This window comes from Mobula hypostoma, chromosome 9 (genome assembly GCF_963921235.1).
Source record: "Mobula hypostoma chromosome 9, sMobHyp1.1, whole genome shotgun sequence".
In the NCBI taxonomy this organism is placed as follows: domain Eukaryota; kingdom Metazoa; phylum Chordata; class Chondrichthyes; order Myliobatiformes; family Myliobatidae; genus Mobula; species Mobula hypostoma.
The window spans coordinates 143,061,790-143,081,622 of record NC_086105.1 but is presented as its reverse complement, the minus strand read 5'-3'; the positions used below and the strand labels follow the sequence as shown (position 1 = coordinate 143,081,622).

Here is a 19,833-nt window from a genome sequence, read left to right as displayed (position 1 = left end):
GGGAGCGGCAGAATCTGGGGTAATGTTAATGAGAATGTGGTGAGAATAAGGAACAAAAATCAAAGATCAGCTTCACTCACCATGCACATTTACATGTGTAAGACCACAAGATCTTAGAAGATAAGAACTGAATTAGGCCATTCAGCCCATCGAGTCTTCTTCGCCATTCCATCATGGCAGATTTTTTTTATCCCTCTCAATCCCATTCTCCTACCTTTTTTCTGTAACCTTTGACACCCTTACTAATCAATAATCTATCAAGCTAAGCTTTAAATATACCCAACACACACAAAAATTGCTGGTGAACGCAGCAGGCCAGGCAGCATCCATAGGAAGAGGTACAGTCGACATTTCAGGCCAAGACCCTTTGTCAGGACCCTTTGTCCTTGGGTAAATATACCCAATGATTTGGCCTCCACAGCCGTCTGCAGCAATGAATTCCACAGACTCGCCACCCTATGGCCAAAGAAATTCTTCCTCATTTCTGTTCGAAAGGGACATTCTTGTGCTCTGAGGTTGTACCCACTGGTATTAGACTCCCCTACTATACAAAACATCCTCCCCACAACCACTGAATCTAGGCCTTTCAATATTTGATAGGTTTCAATGAGAGTGCTCTCTCATTCTTCTGAACTCCAGCAAGCAGAGGCTCTTAACTCTTTCATTTCCAACATCATTCTTGTGAACCTTCTGTGGGCCCTCTCCTATTTTAGATAAAGGGGCCCAGAACTGCTCACAATACTCCAAGTGCAGTCTGACCAAAGCTCTATACAACCGCTGCATTAGGAGTTTGCTATAAAGAATAAATATGCAAGGTTAATAATCTGGATTGGCTGGAGAAAACTAATTGAGGGATGACTATTGTTCAAGTTTGAGAAACAGAACACCAGCAACTGAGAACAGAAATGCAAGGCAATAGTTTTCCAATAACACTCTCCCAATGTTAGGAACACAAATCTTGCAGGGGTATCTCCACTGGCAGTGGGACAAGAGGCAGGGAATCTCCATTGAGATCAGGACACAAAGCAGGGAACCTCCACTGGGATCGGGACACGAAGCAGGGAACCTCCACTGGGACTAAGACATAAAACAGGGATTTTTTGCATCTGCTACATCAGTGTCAGCGAGGTTAAGGAGAGATCTGGAGCAGCAATCATCATTTCTGAATGCTCCACTTCTCTCTGCCTCGGTAAAGCAGCCAGTGTAATCAAAATCACTGGACGTGATCTCTTCTCCCCCACCCACTGGGCAGAGGGTAGTGGTGGGGGTTGAGGGGTTGGAATGGTAGCATAGTGGACAGCACAACAGCATAGGAGTTAACACTATCAAATCACCAACATTCAGGGTTCAATTCCCACCGCTGACTGTAAGGAGTTTGTACGTTCTCCCTGTGAATGCACTGGTTATTATCGTTGCCTCCCACATTCCAAAGATGCACGGGTTAGAGTTACTAGGCTGTGAGCATACTATGTTGGCACCAGAGGCATGGCAGCACTTGCAGGCTACCCTCAGCACATATTGAAAGTGGGTTGGTCATCAAGGCAAACAAAGCTTTTGTCTGGACGTTTCGATAGCTTGGCACTACAAATGTGACAAATAATAAACTCATAAACCAATTCCATTTCTATTTATGTTGCTGCCTGATCTGTTGAGTAGTTCCAGTACTTACTGCTGAGCATACTCTATTTAAAATAAATACCGTGAGGTGTCATGCAACCGTAGCAGTTAGCTCAATTCTATTACAACTCGGGAAGTTAAGTTCAGAGTTCAATTCTGACATCGTCTGTAAGGAGTTTGTACGTCCTCCGTTTGCAATGCGTGGGTTTCCTCCAGTTCCTCTAGTTTACTCCCGCAGTCCAAAGATGTACTGGTTAGTAGGTTAGTAGGTCATTGTGTATTGTCCCGTGATGAGCTAGGGTTAAGTCAGGTGCTGCTGATGGCACGGCTTGAAGGGCCGAAAGGCCTATTCTGCACTTTTTCTCTAACGTTAGCAAAATATTTGTGTACCTCATCTTGTTTTACCAAGAAAGCATCAATCAAGCTCCTTATATTGTTCTCATTGAGAGTTTTCTGATGTTCTATGTAAAAATTCTGGATAAGCTGAACCATCTGTCTTCGATGTTGAAAGATTTTCTTGTGAGTTCCAGGTAGAAAGCCCGAGGAAAGGAAATGCGTTGTACATCTGAGGAATATAGAACATGTTTAGTCCACCAAATGGTTCACCACTGTTCTGTAGAATATAGACTGATTGAGGCCCTCCGTTGGTCACGGTCAACCATAGATATTGTGTCCCAGCTATCCAGGTGACACACAAGCCAGGGCAATGTGACATGGGGAGTGAGCTGCTGCCCGTGTACAGGCTCACCTTCTTCATGCAGCTGATGAATCCAAAGGAACAGTTTTGCAACAGCAGTTTGGCAGGAGTTGTCAGTCAATGTTGAACTCAACATAGGACGAACTTAATATGTATGTACATGCGACCAAAATAAAACAATTCCAATGGATATTAATGGGCATACGCAAATGAATATACAACATGGAAATAAATGGAGGAATGGGATTGATTTGAGATAGTATTGACATGATGAACTACATAGAGACGTAGAGTCATATAGTCCAGAAACAGGCTCTTTGGCCCAACTGTCCTATGCCAGCCATGATTCCCACCTAAGCTCGTCCTATTTGCCCACGTTTGGCCCATGTCCCTCCAAACCTTTCCAAAGCAAGTGCCTTTTAAATGTAAGGGCTAGGTTATCAAGGACCAACAGGCAGATGTTTAGGGTGTTAAAGGAATGACTTATAGGAAACTTGAGGGGAATCTTTTTTTTACTGAGAGTGTGTTTTTTTTGCTGGTGGGGGGTGGTTGTTGCTTTGCTGCTGCTTATGCATGGGAAGGATGAGTTAGAGGGTTTTGGGGTTCTAACATTTAACTGTCTTTCATTCTTTGGGGCACTCATCTATTTTCATGGATGTTTGCGAAGAAAAAGAATTTCAGATGTATATTGTATACATTTCTCTGACTATCATGGTCTGGTCTGTGAAGTCTGCATTCCAGTTCATGATCCGTTCCATTGACCCTTGGTCCAGGTTTTCTGGTTGACCCCGTTTCTGTTGAGCACTCTAATTGAAGCACATGATTCTAGTTTCGGCAGACTGATAAATACCTGCAGAGACCAGGGCTTGGTTGCTGGATTGTTCCTGTCCTAACATCCTGTCTGACTCCCTTCCCTTCCTTCTGTTGACTTGTCAGTCTCGCCTTGGAGCAACCCACCGGTGAAAGGCTAGTGCAGTCATCGAGATATGGATTCAGCTGTTCCGTAGCCTGCTGAGGTTACTGGTTGCCTCGAGTCTTGGAGCCACCCTGGACCAAGCCCCCTTCCTGTCCCTTGCCTCCATCGGGTGGAGTCTGCGTCCTGCCAGGAGTTGCCTTGAAGTACCCTTGCTCCGTCATGTCCCTGTCTGGCCTCTGAGAACTCAAGACTCAAGACCCCAGCCTCAGGCCTCAAGACTCCAGACCCCAGCCACGTTCTGTCCAGTAGTCATGTCATGTCCATGCCTGGTTCTGCGGCCCGAGCCTGAGGCAAGACCCACTCTCTGGGTCCTTGTCCAGTCTCTGGCTCGGAGCCCAGGCTCCTAGTACATAGTTTCTTGTCTGGGTTCCCCGTCTTTTCCATGTCCTAGCCCAGTTCTGCATTCTTGTCCCTGCTCCTTGTCTGTATCCTGTCACGTCCCTACTCTAGTCAAGTCCTGTTCATTGTAATTCAGTGTCTGTGTCCTGTATTTGGGTCCTTTCCCAACGCCCCCACTATGACACTGACATAAAATGCACCTGTTGTATTAATCTGTACTGAATTGGTACATTTCATGTCGGCTAAAGGACATTTCTGTGCTGTAGTGCTTGGTGATTATGATCCTATGATAACTTCCACATAATGGGGTATTAGCAATGTATTGTACACACAGAAGTCACTTTATTAGGTAGGTACTGTACATCCTGTATCTAAAAAGTGGCCACTGAGTGTATGTTGTGGTCTTCTGCTGCTGTAGCCCATCCACTCAGGGCTTGATATGTTGTGCAGTGACAGATGCTCTTCTACACACCACTGTTGTAACATGTGGTTATGAGTTACTGTTGCCTTCCTGTCAGCTTGAACCAGTCTCATCATTCTCCCCTGATCTCTCTCATTAACAAGGGATTTTAATCCACAGACCTGATGGTCACTGGATATTTTTGCACCATTCTCTGCAATCTCTAGAGACCATTATGTGTGAAGATCTCAGGAGATCAGCAGTCTCTAAGATACTCAAACCACCCTATCTGGCACCAAGAATCATTCCACAGTCAGTCACTTAGATCTCATTTCTTCCCCCAGTCTGATGCTTGGTCTGAAGAACGACTGAGCTTCTTGACTATGTCTTCATGTTTTATGCATTGATTTGTTGTCACATGACTATATTGGCATTAATATGTAGATGACAGGAGTACCTAATAAAATGGCCATGGGATGTATTTTGATGTAGAGTGTTTGCATATAAACTCTCATGTGTATTCCTACAAGGAACACTATAATGGCAATATGCCATTCAAAAATAATTTAAAATGGAATTCCATCGTAATACTGAAGATACAGTTTACTTGCACTCTGGAAGATCCAAGCAGATTAAAATTTTCACGTATCAGTTTTTTTTTATGCTGAGAAATATTTCATCCTTGTAGGCAAATTGTTCTCCAAAAACTATAGAGCAGATAATATTGGCCATGGCAGAGGTAACAGGCACAGTTGTATTGAATGGTCGGTCTGCCAAAGAGAGCATATCAATATATTGTTCAATGTTAGGCTGAAAATAAAAAGGGAATGCTATATGCATGTATTATGACTTCACTTTCTTTGCTAACATAGTTTTGTGATTATACAGGCTGTGAATTGTCTAAATTTCAATTAGTACCCCGTCAATATAGGTTGGGAAGAACATCTCCTCCACAATCAGCAACAGGAATGGTGCAACACCAGGCTGTGTCCTTTAGGAGGTACAGGAGCATTAAGTACCACACCACCAAGATCAGAAACAACTACTACCCTCTCACCAGCTTTGGAACCAGCACGGATAACTTCACCCATCTCAACTGAACTGATTCCACAACCTATGGACTCGCTTTCGAGGACTCTACAACCCATGTTCTGAGTATTATCTATCTAACCTTCAATCTATCTATTACTTTATTTTATTTTTACAGTTTGTCTTTTGCACATTGGCTGTTAGTCTTTGCGTGTAGTTTTACATTGATTCTATTGCATTTCTTTATTTTCCTGTGAATTCCTGCAAAGAATGAATCTCATAGTAGTGTATACCATGATATATAAATACTTTGATATTACATTTACTTTGAACTTTTAGATTTGTGTGTGAAAGAACGACTTGCACTTAAAGGGCCCTTTCATGTCCGTCTTGCAAGTTCACAAAGCATCTTACAGCTAATGAAGAACTTTGGAAATGCAATCACTGTGGAAAAATGGCCAAGATCATCTGTCCAGAATCAGTAACATAACCTGAGTTTGTAGTTGAATAAATACCTTGACTCTGGAAAATCCAAGCAGTTTAAAATTTTCATGTATCAGTTTTCTTACAGTGAGAGATATTTTGTCCTTATGGTCAAATCATTCTCCAAAAACTACAGAGCAGACAACTCTGGTCATGGCAGAGGTAACGGGCACAGTTCTATTCAAGGGTTGGTGCTGGCTGAGGTTTCCCTTGCAATTACCTCAACGTACTATAGTAACACCCTCAAGTGCTGGAGGAAGTCAGAAGGTCAGGCAGATAGAAAGAAGGGAATACAGTCAATGTTTTGGACCAAGGCATCAACTGTCCACATGAAAGGTCTCGGCTCAAAAATATTGATTCTTTATTCCTTTCTGCAGACGATGCCTGACTTACTGATTATGTGAGTTTTCTCTGGATTTCCTGCATCTGCAGAATCACTTATGTTTCTGACTTTTTCTTCCATCTTCATTCCTAAATGTTTACTTTAATATGTAATAAATCTAAATTCCCACTCTCACAATTGAATGTGGACTGTTCTACACTATTTTTCAGCAATATATATCAGTAACGTATATATACCTACTGCTCTCTGACCATAGGATTTCATCACCAAAGACCTTAAACTGATACTTCTGTTTTTAGGTTTTCTTTATGAACGGAGCCAATGTCCAAAAATGGATAAAGCCTTGCATGAATCCCTGCTGAGTTCCTCCAGCATCTTGTGTGTGTAATTCAGGATTTCCAGCATCAGCAGAATCTTTTGTTTATAACCTCAATGTACCCTCGTGATGAATTGATCCGTGTGGATGGCATGTAAAGCAAGCTTTTCACTACACCTCAGTACATCTGACAATAATAAACCAATCCCAGTTCCAATTCCAGTTCACTTCCTTACCTCCGTAAGACCCTGGTGCAGCATTCTCAGATCAAGCGTGTGTAGGTTTCCGCTCAAAGGCAGAGAAGTTGGACCTGGGGGCAGCTTGTAAGTTGCTGAGAGTTTACACCGCGTGTAAAAGTACATCAGACAAAACAAAGTCAGAAGTGGGAAAAAAAAAATCAGTGTGACTGTCTCTGCAGCAAACAAGCTTAAGAAAGACATGATTTATTAATTAATTCGCCTGCTCGCAATCAGAAAGAAATCCTTGGATGTACAGACTGGGGGTAAGATGGATCCTTCACAATAAATAATCTTCCAGGGTTCAGACAAAGGTGTAACACTTAAATCTTGGCAGAGGTGCACAACATTGTAATTAAACATTAACAGTTGGTCCAAAGGGACAAACTCTCACTTTTGTACACAGCACTGGAAAAGGCTCTACTGCCTACAACCTAAAGTCAATTTAATTGTTTATGAATAATTATTAACTATTTTACAGTATTGAAGTATTTTCTTCTGCTTATAAGTAACTCCATCATCATAGATATTTGGAAATTGGTGGAAAAGGCCTTTGACAGAATGAGCTGCATGTCAGATGAGTTGTCCTGGAGAGGAACCTGAGTCTGCATCAACAGGTCGCTGGTTGTAAGCCTATAGGACACTGGCTGCTGCACATTGCATGTCCACTTTGGCAGAAACCTCTGCTCAGTGACCCAGAGCCTCCAGAGGATGTCCCAATTCATTCTTAACCCCTAAGCACAATCTGACTTCTGATTTTTGAATCTCACAATAGAAGATAGAACATAGAACAGTACAGCACAGAACAGGTCCTTTGGCCACAATGTTGTGCTGAACCAATCAAACTGAAATTAGTAATCAAATGGCCAGCTAACCTAACCTCTTCTCACTACACAATATCCATATTCTTCCTTTTCCTTCACATTCATGTGCCTATCTAAACCTCTCTTCAAAGTCCCTACTACCACCACCCCAGGCAGCACATGCCAGACGCCCTCCACTCTGTGTGCAAAATGTGCCCCTCACATTCCCTTTGAAATTATCCCCTCTCATCTTAAATGCATGCCCTGTGGTATAAGACGTTTAAACTCTGGGAAGGAGATACTGTCTGTCTACTCTATTATAAACCCCCCATAGATCTCCCCTCAGCCTCTGTCACTCAATATTCCAAAGAAACCCAATCTAATCTCAAAGATCTGCACCCTATATTCTGACCTGGCACACTGCAAACATTACCATACAACACTAAATTCAACAGTTTCAGATAGCCAACCTTTCCATTTTGTGTCAGCACCAGACATCTGTAATCATAAGAGATCATCCTTAAAGATGAAATATTAGCTTTAGAAATATAGAAACATAGAAACCTACAGCACATTATACGCCCTACGGCCTACAATGTTGTACCAACCGTGTAACCTACTATAGAAACCACCTGCAATTTCTCTGCCACCCAGCCCTCTATTTTTTCTAAGCTCCATGTACCTATCTAAGTGTCTCTTAAAAGACCCTATTGTATCCGTCTTCACCTCCTCTGCTGGCAGTGTATTCCATGTACCCACCCCGCCCTGTGTGGAAAAACTTACCCCTGGCATCCCCTCTGTACCTTCTTCCAATCACCTTAAAACTATGCCCCTCGTGTTAGCCATTTCATCCCTGGGAAAAAGCCTCTGGCTATCCACATGATCAATGCCTCTCATCATTTTATACACCTCCATCAGGTCACCTCTCATCCTCCGCTGCTCCAAGGAGAAAAGGCTAAGTTCACTCAACCTATTCTCTTAGGGCATGCTCCCTAATCCAGGTAACATCCATGTAAATCTCTGCACCCTTTCTATAGTTTCCACATCCTTCCTGTAGTGAGGTGACCAGAACTGAGCACAGTACTCCAAGTGGAGTATGACCAGGGTCCTATAAAGCTGTAACATTACTACTCGGCTCTTAAACTCAATCACACTATTGATGAAGGCCAATGTACCATATGACTTCTTAACCACAGTGTCAGTTTGCGCAGCAGCTTTGACTGTCCTATGGACTTGGACCCCAAGATCCCTCTGATCCTCCACACTGCCAAGAGCCTTACCATTAATACTATATTCTGCCACCATATTTGACCTACCAAAATGAACCCACCTCACATTAATCTGGGTTGAACTCCATCTGCCACTCCTCAGCCCAGTTTTGCATCCTATCGAAGTCCGCTGTAACCTCTGACAGCCCTCCATACTATCCACAACATCCCCAAACTTGTGTCATAATTCCTCCTCTTTTCTAAAGGGGCATCTCTGTAGTCAGAGGTCATGCCCTCTGGTCCTAGACTCACCCATTAAAGGAAGCATCCTCTCCACTTCCACTCTATCCAGTGGCGCCCTGCGCTATTAGTTATAGTGCCTGGGCAGGGCGAAAAGCATTATCAAGGATGCATCTCACCCTAACCATGGTCTTTTTACTCTCCTCCCATCCGGTAGGCGCTACAGGAGCCTCCGCTCCCGCACCAGTAGGCATGGGAAGAGCTTCTTCCCTGAGGCTGTGACCCTGCTGAACCCCACATCACAGTGCTATGCAGTATTGCATCCGTATTGTACTGTCTCAGTACTTTTATATTTGTGTGCTGTAGCACTTACTTTTATTCGCAGTTATTTTGTAAATAACACTGTTCTTTGCATTTCTGGTCAGGTGATAACTGCATTTCATTGGCTTTGTATCTGTACTCGTCACAATGACAATAAAGTTGAATCTAATCTAATCTTATAGACTTGTTTTTCTTTTTTCTGTATTTGCAGTTTGTATTCTTTTGCAAATTGGTTGTTTGTCATGTCAGTCTTTGTGTGTAGCTTTTCATTGTTTCTATTGTATTTCTTTGTTCTACTGTGAATGCTTGCAAGGGTAGGATATGGTGACATATTCATCCTTCGATAATAAATTTACTCTGAACTTTAAAATTCCTAAAATGTTATCTGACATAAACACTTTCTAGCTTGTTGAACTGGATAAACACCTTATTTGTGATGAACAAATTCAGAACATGATTATATAGGGAACTGGTCTGTTAATGTTTGCCTTTAGTGCTCTACAAAACAGAAGAACTTGCCAACTAACATGACTTGCATTACCATCAAAATATAATACGTAACCCGATTGAACAGAGTCATCTGATATTTTAGACCACATGACAAAGGGGCAGGATTTGGCCATTCAGCCCATCGAGTTTGTTCTGCCATTTGGTCATATTCGATTTGCTTTCCCACTCAGCCCCAATTTCCTGTCTGCTCCCTGTAACTTTTGATGCCCTTACTAAGCAAGAACCTCTCGACCTCACATTTAAATATACCCAATGTCTTGAGTCCACAGCTGTCTGTGGTAATGAATTCCACAGATTAGCCACCCACTGTCTAAAGAAATTCCTGCTTATCTCTGTCCTTACAGATGTCCTTCTATTTTGAGGTTGTGCCCTCTGGTCCTAGACTCCCGTACCATTGGAAACATCTTCTGCACACCCACTCTGTCTAGACCTTTGAATGCTCAAAAGGTTCAGTGAGATGACCCCCTCCCTTCTTCTAATGTCCAGTAAATACAGGTCCAAAGCCATCAAACACTCCTCTGCTCATCTTCCTCTGCTTCCGAAATATTGTCTTTGTGCACTTGGTAATTGTGGAACAGCAGCAGATGCTGGAAGCCCAACATAGAAGCAGAAATTATCTGTGGGTTATGTAGCATCTGCGGAGAGTGAGATCAGGGTTAATGTTTACTCAAATCAAGGGAAACAAATTGAATCAAAGTCACAGAACTATACAGCACAGAAAATAGGCCCTTCAACCCAAACTTGTTCACGTCAGCCAAGCTGCTGAAATGAGCCTGTCCCATTTGCTGGTGTATAGCCCGCTTCTCACTGCACATTTCCTACTCATGTTCCCATCATTGTAATTGTGCCCTATCCTGCCTATTCTTCTGGCAGCTCATTCCACATACAGGTCACCCTCTGGGTGAAAAAGTTTCCCTTCAGGTCCTTTTAAAGCTTCTCCCTCTCACCTTAAACCACTGTCTCTAGGTTTCAGTTCACCTACCTTGCGAGAATAGACTGTGGCTCCTCACCGTATCTGTGCCACTTAAAACTTATACTGTACAGTGTATGGTAGTGTAATATTTAGTGTACCACCTTACAGTGCCGGATGTAAGATTGGGTTCAATTCCCTTTGCTGTCTGTTAGGAGTCTGTCTGTTCTCCCCATGACTGCATGGGTTTCCGCTGGGTGCTCCGGTTTCCTCCCACATTCCAAAGATGTAAAAATTAGTAAGTTTTGGGTATGTTATGGTGGCACCAGAAACACAATGGCCCTTACAGGCTGCACCCAGCACATCCTTGATGAAAAAGATACATTTCATTGTATGTTTTGATTGCACATGTGAGAAATAAAACCAACCTTTATCGTTATTATTTTATTTGGCAGACCATGATATATAGGACCAGAATTAGGCCATTCGGCCCAAAATGTCTGCTCCACCATTCCATCAAGTCTGATTTATTATTTCTCTAAACCCCATTCACTTGGCTTCTCCCTGTAACCTTTGACGCCCCAATTAACCAAGAACCTTTCAATCTCTGCTTTAAATATATGCAATGACTTGGCATCCACTGCTGTCTGTGGCAATCAATTTCACAGATTTACCGCCCTGTGACTAAAGAAACTCGTTTTCATCTCTGTTCAAAAGAATTGTTCTTTTGTGTTCTGAGGCTGTACCCTCTGGCCCCCCCCTTACAGGAACTTTATATAGACATTGATAAGGTTCCCCTTTCAGCCTTCTACACTCCAGTGAAATAGTTCTAATCTGTTCAGCTTCTTATAATTCAAAACCCTTAAACTCTCCAGTTCCAGAAACATCCTTGTAAATCTTTTATTTTTTGCATTATTTTTCTATTTGCTCAGGGGAAAATAAATTAAAATGAGGTAAGTTTCCAACTTCAGGAAAACGGAGCACAGTGGAAATATCTGTGATAAATTAGAGACCAAGAGAATCTTTGAGACAACCGTTGGTGGTGCTGTCTGAGGGAGATTAAACACAGATGATCTAACTGAAGGACAGACTTATAGAAGGACATGAATAAGGACAGATGAAGGGAGAACAATGGACAGATAGAGGACACAACACTTGCTGGAAATCTGAGGTAAAAGAGAATGTTGAAAATTACCAGTAAGTCTGGCAGCATCTATGAAGAGAGTAAAATGAATTTAAATTACAGGGTAGTGTAGCAGTTGGCGTAATGCTATTGCAGCATCAGCAATTACCGATTGGAGTTTGATTCCCACCTCTCTGTGTAAGGAGTCTGTACGTTTCCCCATGACCACGCGGAGTTTCCTCTGGGTGTTCCAGTTTCCTCAAACAGTTCAAAGATGTACAGGTTAAGGTTAAGTAGTTCTGGCCATGCTATGTTAGTGCTGGTAGTGTGGTGATAATTGTGCTTTCACCAGTACAACCCTTGTGTCACGGTGAGTGCTGAACCCAGGTGCCAGGGAATGGCAGGCTCCCATGTAGTGACGGAGACAATAGGTTGTACATAGGAATTCCAACAGAACAGCAGTGGCACGACTCAGCCACACTGAGGAGTCATTCTGAACACAGGGACCGCGCAATGAGTTCTTCTTCTTCTTCTTCCTCTTCCTCCTCCTCCTCCTCCTCCTCCTCCTCCTCTTCCTCTTCCTCTTCCTCTTCCTCTTCCTCTTCCTCTTCCTCCTCTTCTTCTTCTATTTCCAGCAGTTTAGAAGCATCTAGGCCTATTACTGCCCTCTGTAGGATGTATAATTAATTATAGAATTTCAAGAAACTCAAATTCTCGAATATAAAGCAGTCGCACGTATAAACTAAATAATAAACTCTTCAATCAGATGGTGGTTCTCTTGGTGGCCAAACAAGGATTTAATAGAAAAACAAAATACATTTAAGTCAGACAGCCTCTTGAACAATATGCTTCTTTCAACTTTATATCGATTTCAACTCAGCAAAACATGCTGAACTGTTTCTGGGCTACCACAGTCACATAATCCAGTAGGATGTTTTCCTATTATCTTTAAATAATAATTTAGCCCACAATGCCCCAACCTAAGTCTTGTAAATTTCACCATATCTCTACGATTTAAAAAGTAACAGTCTGAGACCTTTTTAACTAGTGAGTGACGAGAAAAGAAATGCCTTCCCTTTAATTCATTTTTCCAATCCTCCTGCCACTTTTTCTCTACACCGTTTTTTTATCCTACTTCTCAATTCTGCTCTGCCTAGGGGTACTCTAATTACTACTTGCCTGCTCTGTAAGGAAGGCTTTGCAGTGCCATCCACAATATCATTTCCCTCCACCCCAGCATGCCTAGGTATCCATGTAAATCTGACTACACAACCCATCTTCCCTACTCTAAACAAAACTAGGAGAATCTCAATAACTATGTCAGGACGAGCTTTAGAATTATTCCCTTTTATAGCCTCTAAGGCAGCAACAGAATCTGAACAGATGATAACCCTGCATGGTCGAGAGTCTCCTATCCAGCATAAGGCCCAGAGGATTGCTAATAATTCTGTTGCAAAGACAGAAACACTATCTGAAATCCGGTGATCAACCTTAACTCCAAGTTGAGACACATACATCTCAAATCCTGCCCTACTGCTCTCTGGGTCCACTGAGCCATCAGTAAAAATCTTCAGATAAGATCCCCATTTATTATTTTAATATTCATTTATGATCGATGCTGTTGACATTGCTCTGCTTCCTTCAGCTGAAAAAGGAGGAATAGGTCTACTTCTGGTTCTGGCAAAAGCCAAAAAGGAACAGGTGGCAAGGAAATTTGGTCAGCTATGTCTTCCTCAATTAGTTTCAATTTCACAGCCCAGTTATTAACCAAATCTAAAAATGGATATCTTTTACTTTTCCTTTGGCGCTCCGACTTCCCCTGCAAAAGACACTTTAGCAGACAACTGTGATTGAAGCCATCTAGTTTTGCCCAATACTGCAGACCCAATTGAACTCGTCTTACATGGAGAGGCACCTCTCCCATCCCCACACATAATGCAGGGACTGATGTTGTTCTAAAATCTCCACAACACGGTCTAAGTGCTTTGGACTGCACATTGTCTAATTTTTCAAGCACTGCTGTAGCAGCGGAACCATAAGCAATGCAACCATAATCAATAACTGATCTAATCATAGCTAGATGTATAAAGTACATGGTTTCCCACCCTGCTGCCCAGTCGCATCCAACAATACTTCTCGTAACATTTAAAACTTCCTCACACTTTCCAACTGTTTTACCTATATGAACCCTCCAAGTAAGTCTTTCATCAAACCAGACACGTAAAAACTTGTATACCTTTACTTTTTCTAATGGGGAATCATATAGACACAATTCACAATCAGGAATCTTTCTTCTAAAGCCAAAAATCATATATTTGGACTTAGAAGCAGAAATCCTGAAACCCCATTCATTCGTCCAGTTTTCAACTGATCTTAAAGCCTTTTGTACCTGCTTTAATATATACTTGACATTTCTTCCTCTTTTCCAGATTGCTCCATCATCTGCAAACAGCGATTTGCCAAATCCTGTCCCTACCTGATCAAAAATATCTTTTATCGTGACATTAAAAAGAACTGGACTAATGACGCTTCTTTGAGGGGTACCATTACCTATTTTAACTGACTTGGAGCTTTTTCCGCCTATTCTGACTTGAATTGTCCTTTCCGTAAGAAAACCTTTGATCAAATTAAACATGCTACCTCTAATTCCCGCATCATCGAGTTTCATTAATAAACCATCCTTCCATAGTGAGTCATATGCTCTTTCAATATCTAGAAATACACTTCTTACTTCTCTATTCTCTACCATTACTTCTCTATTTTGAAACGCTTTTTGAATATCATGCTGTGAAAGGGCAACAGATTCCATTGTTGATCTTCCAGTTCTAAAACCATTTTGATAGGCAGCAAACTGTCCTTTATTTTCTAAAAAATAAGCAAGTCTGTTGGTGAACATTCTTTCCATAGTTTTACAAAGCACTGATGTTAAAGCTGTAGGCCGATACAAACTAGGACTAGACGCGCCTTTACCTGGCTTTAAAACTGGAACTACCACCGCATGCTTCCATTCTACTGTTAATTTTCCTTCTTTCCACACTGAATTAAACAAAGCTAACATTTCTATTAATACAGAGTCATCTAAATGCTTAAGCAATTCTTAATAAAGTCCAAATCTACCAGGAAAAGTGTTTGAACCTGATTGGACAGCTTCCTGCAATCCCTGAAGGGAGAAAAACAAATTTATGGAGCTGTTAAACCTGGCAATTATTGGCCTGTGAGATTGATGTCAGTGGTGGGTAAATTGATGGAAAGTATTCTTAGAGATGGTATATATAATTTTCTGGATAGACAAGGTCTGATTAGGAACAGTCAACATGGATTTGTGCATGGAAGGTCATGTTTGACAAATCTTATTGAATTTTTTGATGAGGTTTCTAAGAAAGCTGACGAGGGTAAAATGGTGGATGCTGTCTGTATGCACTTCAGTAAGGCCTTTAACAAGGTTCCACACAAAAGGTTAGTTAGGAAGGTTCAATCGTTAGGCATTAATATGGAAGTAGTAAAATGGATTCAGCAGTGCTAGATGGGAGACGCCAGATAGTAGTGGTGGATAACTGTGTGTCAGATTGGAGGACGGTGTGTTGCTGTGTACCTCAGGGATCTGTACTGGGTCCAATGTTGTTTGCAATATATATTAATGATCTGGATGATGGGGTGGTAAATTGGATTAGTAACTATGCAGATGATACGAAGATAGGTGGTGTTGTGGATGATGAGGTAGATTTTCAAAACTTGCAGAGATATTTAGGACAGTTAGAAGAGTGGGCTGAAAGATGGCAGATGGAGGTAAATGCTGAAAAATGTGAGGTGCTACATTTTGGTAGAACTAATCAAAATAGGACATACATAATAAATGGTAGGGCATTAAAGTATGCTTTAGAACAGAGGGATCTAGGAATAATGGTGCATAGTTCCCTGAAGATGGAATCTCATGTGGATAGGGTGGTGAAGAAAGCTTTTGGTTTGCTGGCCTTTATTAATCAGACCATTAAGTATAGGAGTAGGGATGTAATGTTGAATTTGTATAAGGCATTGGTAAGGCCAAATCTGGAGTATTGTGTACAGTTCTGGTCACCATATTATTGGAAAGATATCGATAAAATTGAGAGAGTACAGAGGAGGTTTACTAAAATGTTGCCTGGGTTTCATCTGCTAAGTTACAGAGAAAGGTTGAACAAGTTAGATCTTTCTTCTTTGGAGCGTAGAGGTTGAGGGGGGACCTGATAAAGGTGTTTAAAATAATGAGAGGGATTGATAGAGTTGACGTGGTTAGATTTTTCCATTGAGAGTGAGGAAGATTCAAACAAGAGGACATGTGTTGAGAGTTAGAGGACAAAAGTTTAGGGGTAACATGAGGGGGAACTTCTTTACTCAGAGAGTGGTAGCTGTGTGGAACGAGCTTCCAGCAGAAGTGGTTGAGGCAGGTTCTATGTTGTCGTTTAAAGTTAAATTGGATATATATACGGACAGGAAAGGAATGGAGGGTTATGGGCTGAGTGCAGGTCAGTGGGACTAGGAGAGGGTAAGAGTTTGGCACGGACTAGTAGGGCCGAGATGGCCTGTTTCCGTGCTGTAATTGTTATGTGGTTATATTATCACCAAACTCCTGTCCAATTTCCAACTTTCCTTTAACATAATTTCCTTTCCCCAATCACCTGGTTCTCCACAACTGTGTAAAGCTTGGAACACCTCTACAAACATATCACCCTTTTCCTTGTTGGTTACAGCTTCAATATCTCCGTCCAGCAAAGCTGGGATAGATGGTTTCCTATATATCCCTGACATTCTGTGAATGATTGCTCATAGCTGCTTTATAGGTGTCTCAGGGCCCAGAGTTCCACAAAATCTTCTCCAACTATCCCTCTTTGCATTTTAATTACTCTCTTTGTTACTGCTCTTTCCTTTTTATACTCCATAACATTATCTAACACTGGGTACTTTCTTAATTTCCTGTAAGCTCTATTTCTGTTTCTTACTGCTATATCACAATTTTTATTCCACCACGGAACTGATGCTCGAACCTAAGGAACATTCCGTAGTGGAATAGTTAACTGAGCAACTGAGCAACTTTATGAATTATAGAACAGAGCGATTCATTCCAAATGTCTATAGAGCCCTCGCTATCAATCACTTTTATTATATCCACAGCTTTCACCAGGTACTCATTCCAATGGGCCGAAGAAAGATTATACCTAGTAGCCCTCTACTCAACTTCTATCAAATTTTTACCAAATCTACATAATATAGGATAGTGATCACTTCCTAATGTGTATCTGTCCATAACATCCCATTCTCCGACCCTGGCTAAATTTGAGGAAGTGATTGATGAGTCTAAGTGACTACAGGTATTCTTTACAATATTAAATCGTGTAGGTCTTCCGTCGTTTAGAAGTACCATGTTGTATTTATCTAGAAACTCCTCTACCACCGCTCCATTACTATCTTTACATTCACAACCCGATATAGGATTATGGGCATTGAAATCTCCAACCCAGATTACTGGAGATCTTACCTTATTCATAATTTCATCAAAATCTGATAACATCATATTATGTGGATTATAAAAGTTAATCAATGTTGTTTGACCACAAAAGCTCCAAACCTCCACAGCCACAATTTCAAGGTTAAATTTAAAATCAAGCCTTCTAAGCTGCAGTCCTGTTTTTATAAAGGTTGTACACCCTCCACCAGATTTACCCGTTCTGTCAGCTCTCAAACTTTCAGATCCAGGGATCACAAAATCTAAATGAGGCTTTAATCATGTGTCCTGTATACAGATCAAATCAGGCTTATCTTTAAAAGTTCCAACAAATCATTTTAATTCTTGACCATTTGCAGTTAAGCTTCTTGCATTCTATTGTAATATTAAAAACATCCAAATACTGATTATTGGCCTCTTCATCCACATAAAGTTCCTCAATACTCTCTGACCCCTACAACTGGGAAGGGTTCAGCGATTATTTGTCTGTCATATACTCATGCAATTTTTCCGGTAAAATCTGATTCATATCAAGAAATCTCTCTGCAGCTCCAACAACTAATTTTATCATATCCGACCTCCTAGTTGTAGTTTTAGCCCAGCCCCGACCAATACATCAACAACAAATGCCAAAAGTCCCTTTAGTCATGATAAAATGGTGGAGCAGACTCGATGGGCCGAATGGTCTTCTGTCTTATGGTCATCAGCAACATATCTGGAGGAACCATAGTTGGAGAACGCAGAATGTGCCAACTCTCCATCGTTCCAATCTTTTCTTTACTTATCCTTTGCTTTATATCAACTTTCTTTACTGCCTCAACATATGATATTTTTGTTGGTTACGAACAACATGAATCTGCTTTACCCTGATAAAATACTCACATCCTCTGAACGCCGCCACATGATCCCCTCCACAGTTACTGCATTTAGGTGCTGCTGCCTTACATGCTTTAATATTATGATCCTCTCCACATTTCACACATCTTCTTTTACCTCAACATGAACCAGCAACATCTCCAAATCTCTGGCAATTATAACAGTGCAAGGGAGGTCTAATACATTTTCTAACTTGATAAGACATGCTTCCAAGATAGACTCTAGTTGGAGGAACGTCACCTGCAAAAACCAGTAGGACAGGAGAATCCCAATCACCTCCTCCTCTCGAGTTTAATCGTTTGGCTTCAATCACTCGACCACCTTTAATATTGTCCAAAATTTCCTTTTCAGTCATGCCAGACCAAATACCATACACTACCCCCCAACTCCCTTCCTTTCTTTCGGAGTAATACACTTCACTTTCACAACCAATTTTCCCACCATTTTAGCACTGCTATATTGGTCAACATCTTTGCAACAAATTTTCAGCAATCCATTAGACAAAATCTTGGCCTGGAATCCTTTACCTATTTGGTTCTCTAATGTTGCTGCCACTTTCAAGGGATTATGGGCTCTAAATCCTCCTTCCCCTTCCTTCCTTCTAATTTTAAACAGAACTATAAGTTCCTCCAACTCACCTATTTTCCTCAATTTGTTGTCCCCCATTACATTGGGTCTTTGACTTGATGCACCCCTTTTTTGGCTACCCTTACTTCTGGAGTATTCCACAGACTCCCACCCTCCTCCTTCAATTTCAACCCCCCACCTCCCCCCTTTGCAGCCATAGGCTACAAACTAACCTGCATTGTCATGCCTAGTTTAGTATTGGTCAGTATACTCTTCATTCTTGTAAAGGTGTCTTTTGCCAGTCCTATTCTTCTTTTGATGTCCATGTTGCACCTACCATCTGATGTCACCCAGCTTCCTAAGTAGCAAAAGCTCTGCACTTCTTTTATGTCTTCCCCGTTTATTCTCAGCCTGCAGATAGGATTCTCCTTCTTTATGGATATCACCAGTGCTGTAGTAATTTTATGTATTACACTGTACTGCTGCCCCCCAAAAAACTTTCATGACATACGTGAGTGATGGTAAACCTGATTCTGATATGGGTCTCCATTGTGGACTGAGAGTAGGAAGGGGACAGGGAGAGGGGAATCATGGTTGGGAAAAGGGGAAGGGAGAGGGGAGAGAGTGGGAAGCACTGGAGAGACATTCTGTAATGATCAATAAATGAATTGTTTGGAATCAAATGTTCTTGCCTGGTGTCTCAGGGCTGGGTGTGTCTGCACCCGCGCCACTCCCCACCCCGGCTCTCGTTCCACCATGCTCCACCCTTGCCATTCCCAAAATCCTATGTTCTCAGAAGATTTACAAACTTGCTCTCTACTCCACGTTGACAGGTACAGTACAGTATCAGACCAGCTATCAGTTGTGGCAGGCCCTAGACACTAGGGTGGGCTACAGGTCCAAACACGTCCCTTCCTGATGAGCTTAATCCATTCTGTATACGTTTTGAACAGATGGGATGTAAAGCACGGAACAGTACAGCACAAGAAAAGGACTGTGCTAATGAAAGTTAGTGATCAAATGCTCTCCTAAACTAATCCCTTCCGCCTACACTATGTCCATTCCCAATGTCTGTGAGTCGGAGGACACTAGAGGCTGAAGTCTGAAGTCCGGTTGGAGAACAGAGTGTGGATGTGTGGGAGGGAGGAAAGTTGCTTTGCTGTTGTTGCTTCATTACTTGTGTTCTGTCTTGCTCTGCTGGGCATGTTATGTTGGCATCAGAATGTGTTGTGATACTTGTAGGCTGCACCCAGCACTTCCAAAGGTTGTGTTGCCTGTTAACGCAAACGAGGCATTTTACTGTATGTTTTGATGCACATGAGATTTAAAAAAATCTGAATCATAGACCATATGCCTATGC

The 19,833-nt window shown here is 41.7% G+C and overlaps 1 protein-coding gene across 1 annotated transcript in view; it reads left to right on the top strand.

Moving 5' to 3' along the window:
- LOC134352287 (uncharacterized) overlaps positions 1-19,833 on the top strand; it is an 88,657-nt gene that overhangs the window by 32,579 nt on the left and 36,245 nt on the right. Inside the window, exon 9 of the mRNA XM_063059576.1 lies at positions 4,961-5,183. Within this exon, the coding sequence (XP_062915646.1) occupies positions 4,961-5,183 (223 nt within the window). The remainder of the gene's footprint in view (positions 1-4,960; positions 5,184-19,833) is intronic.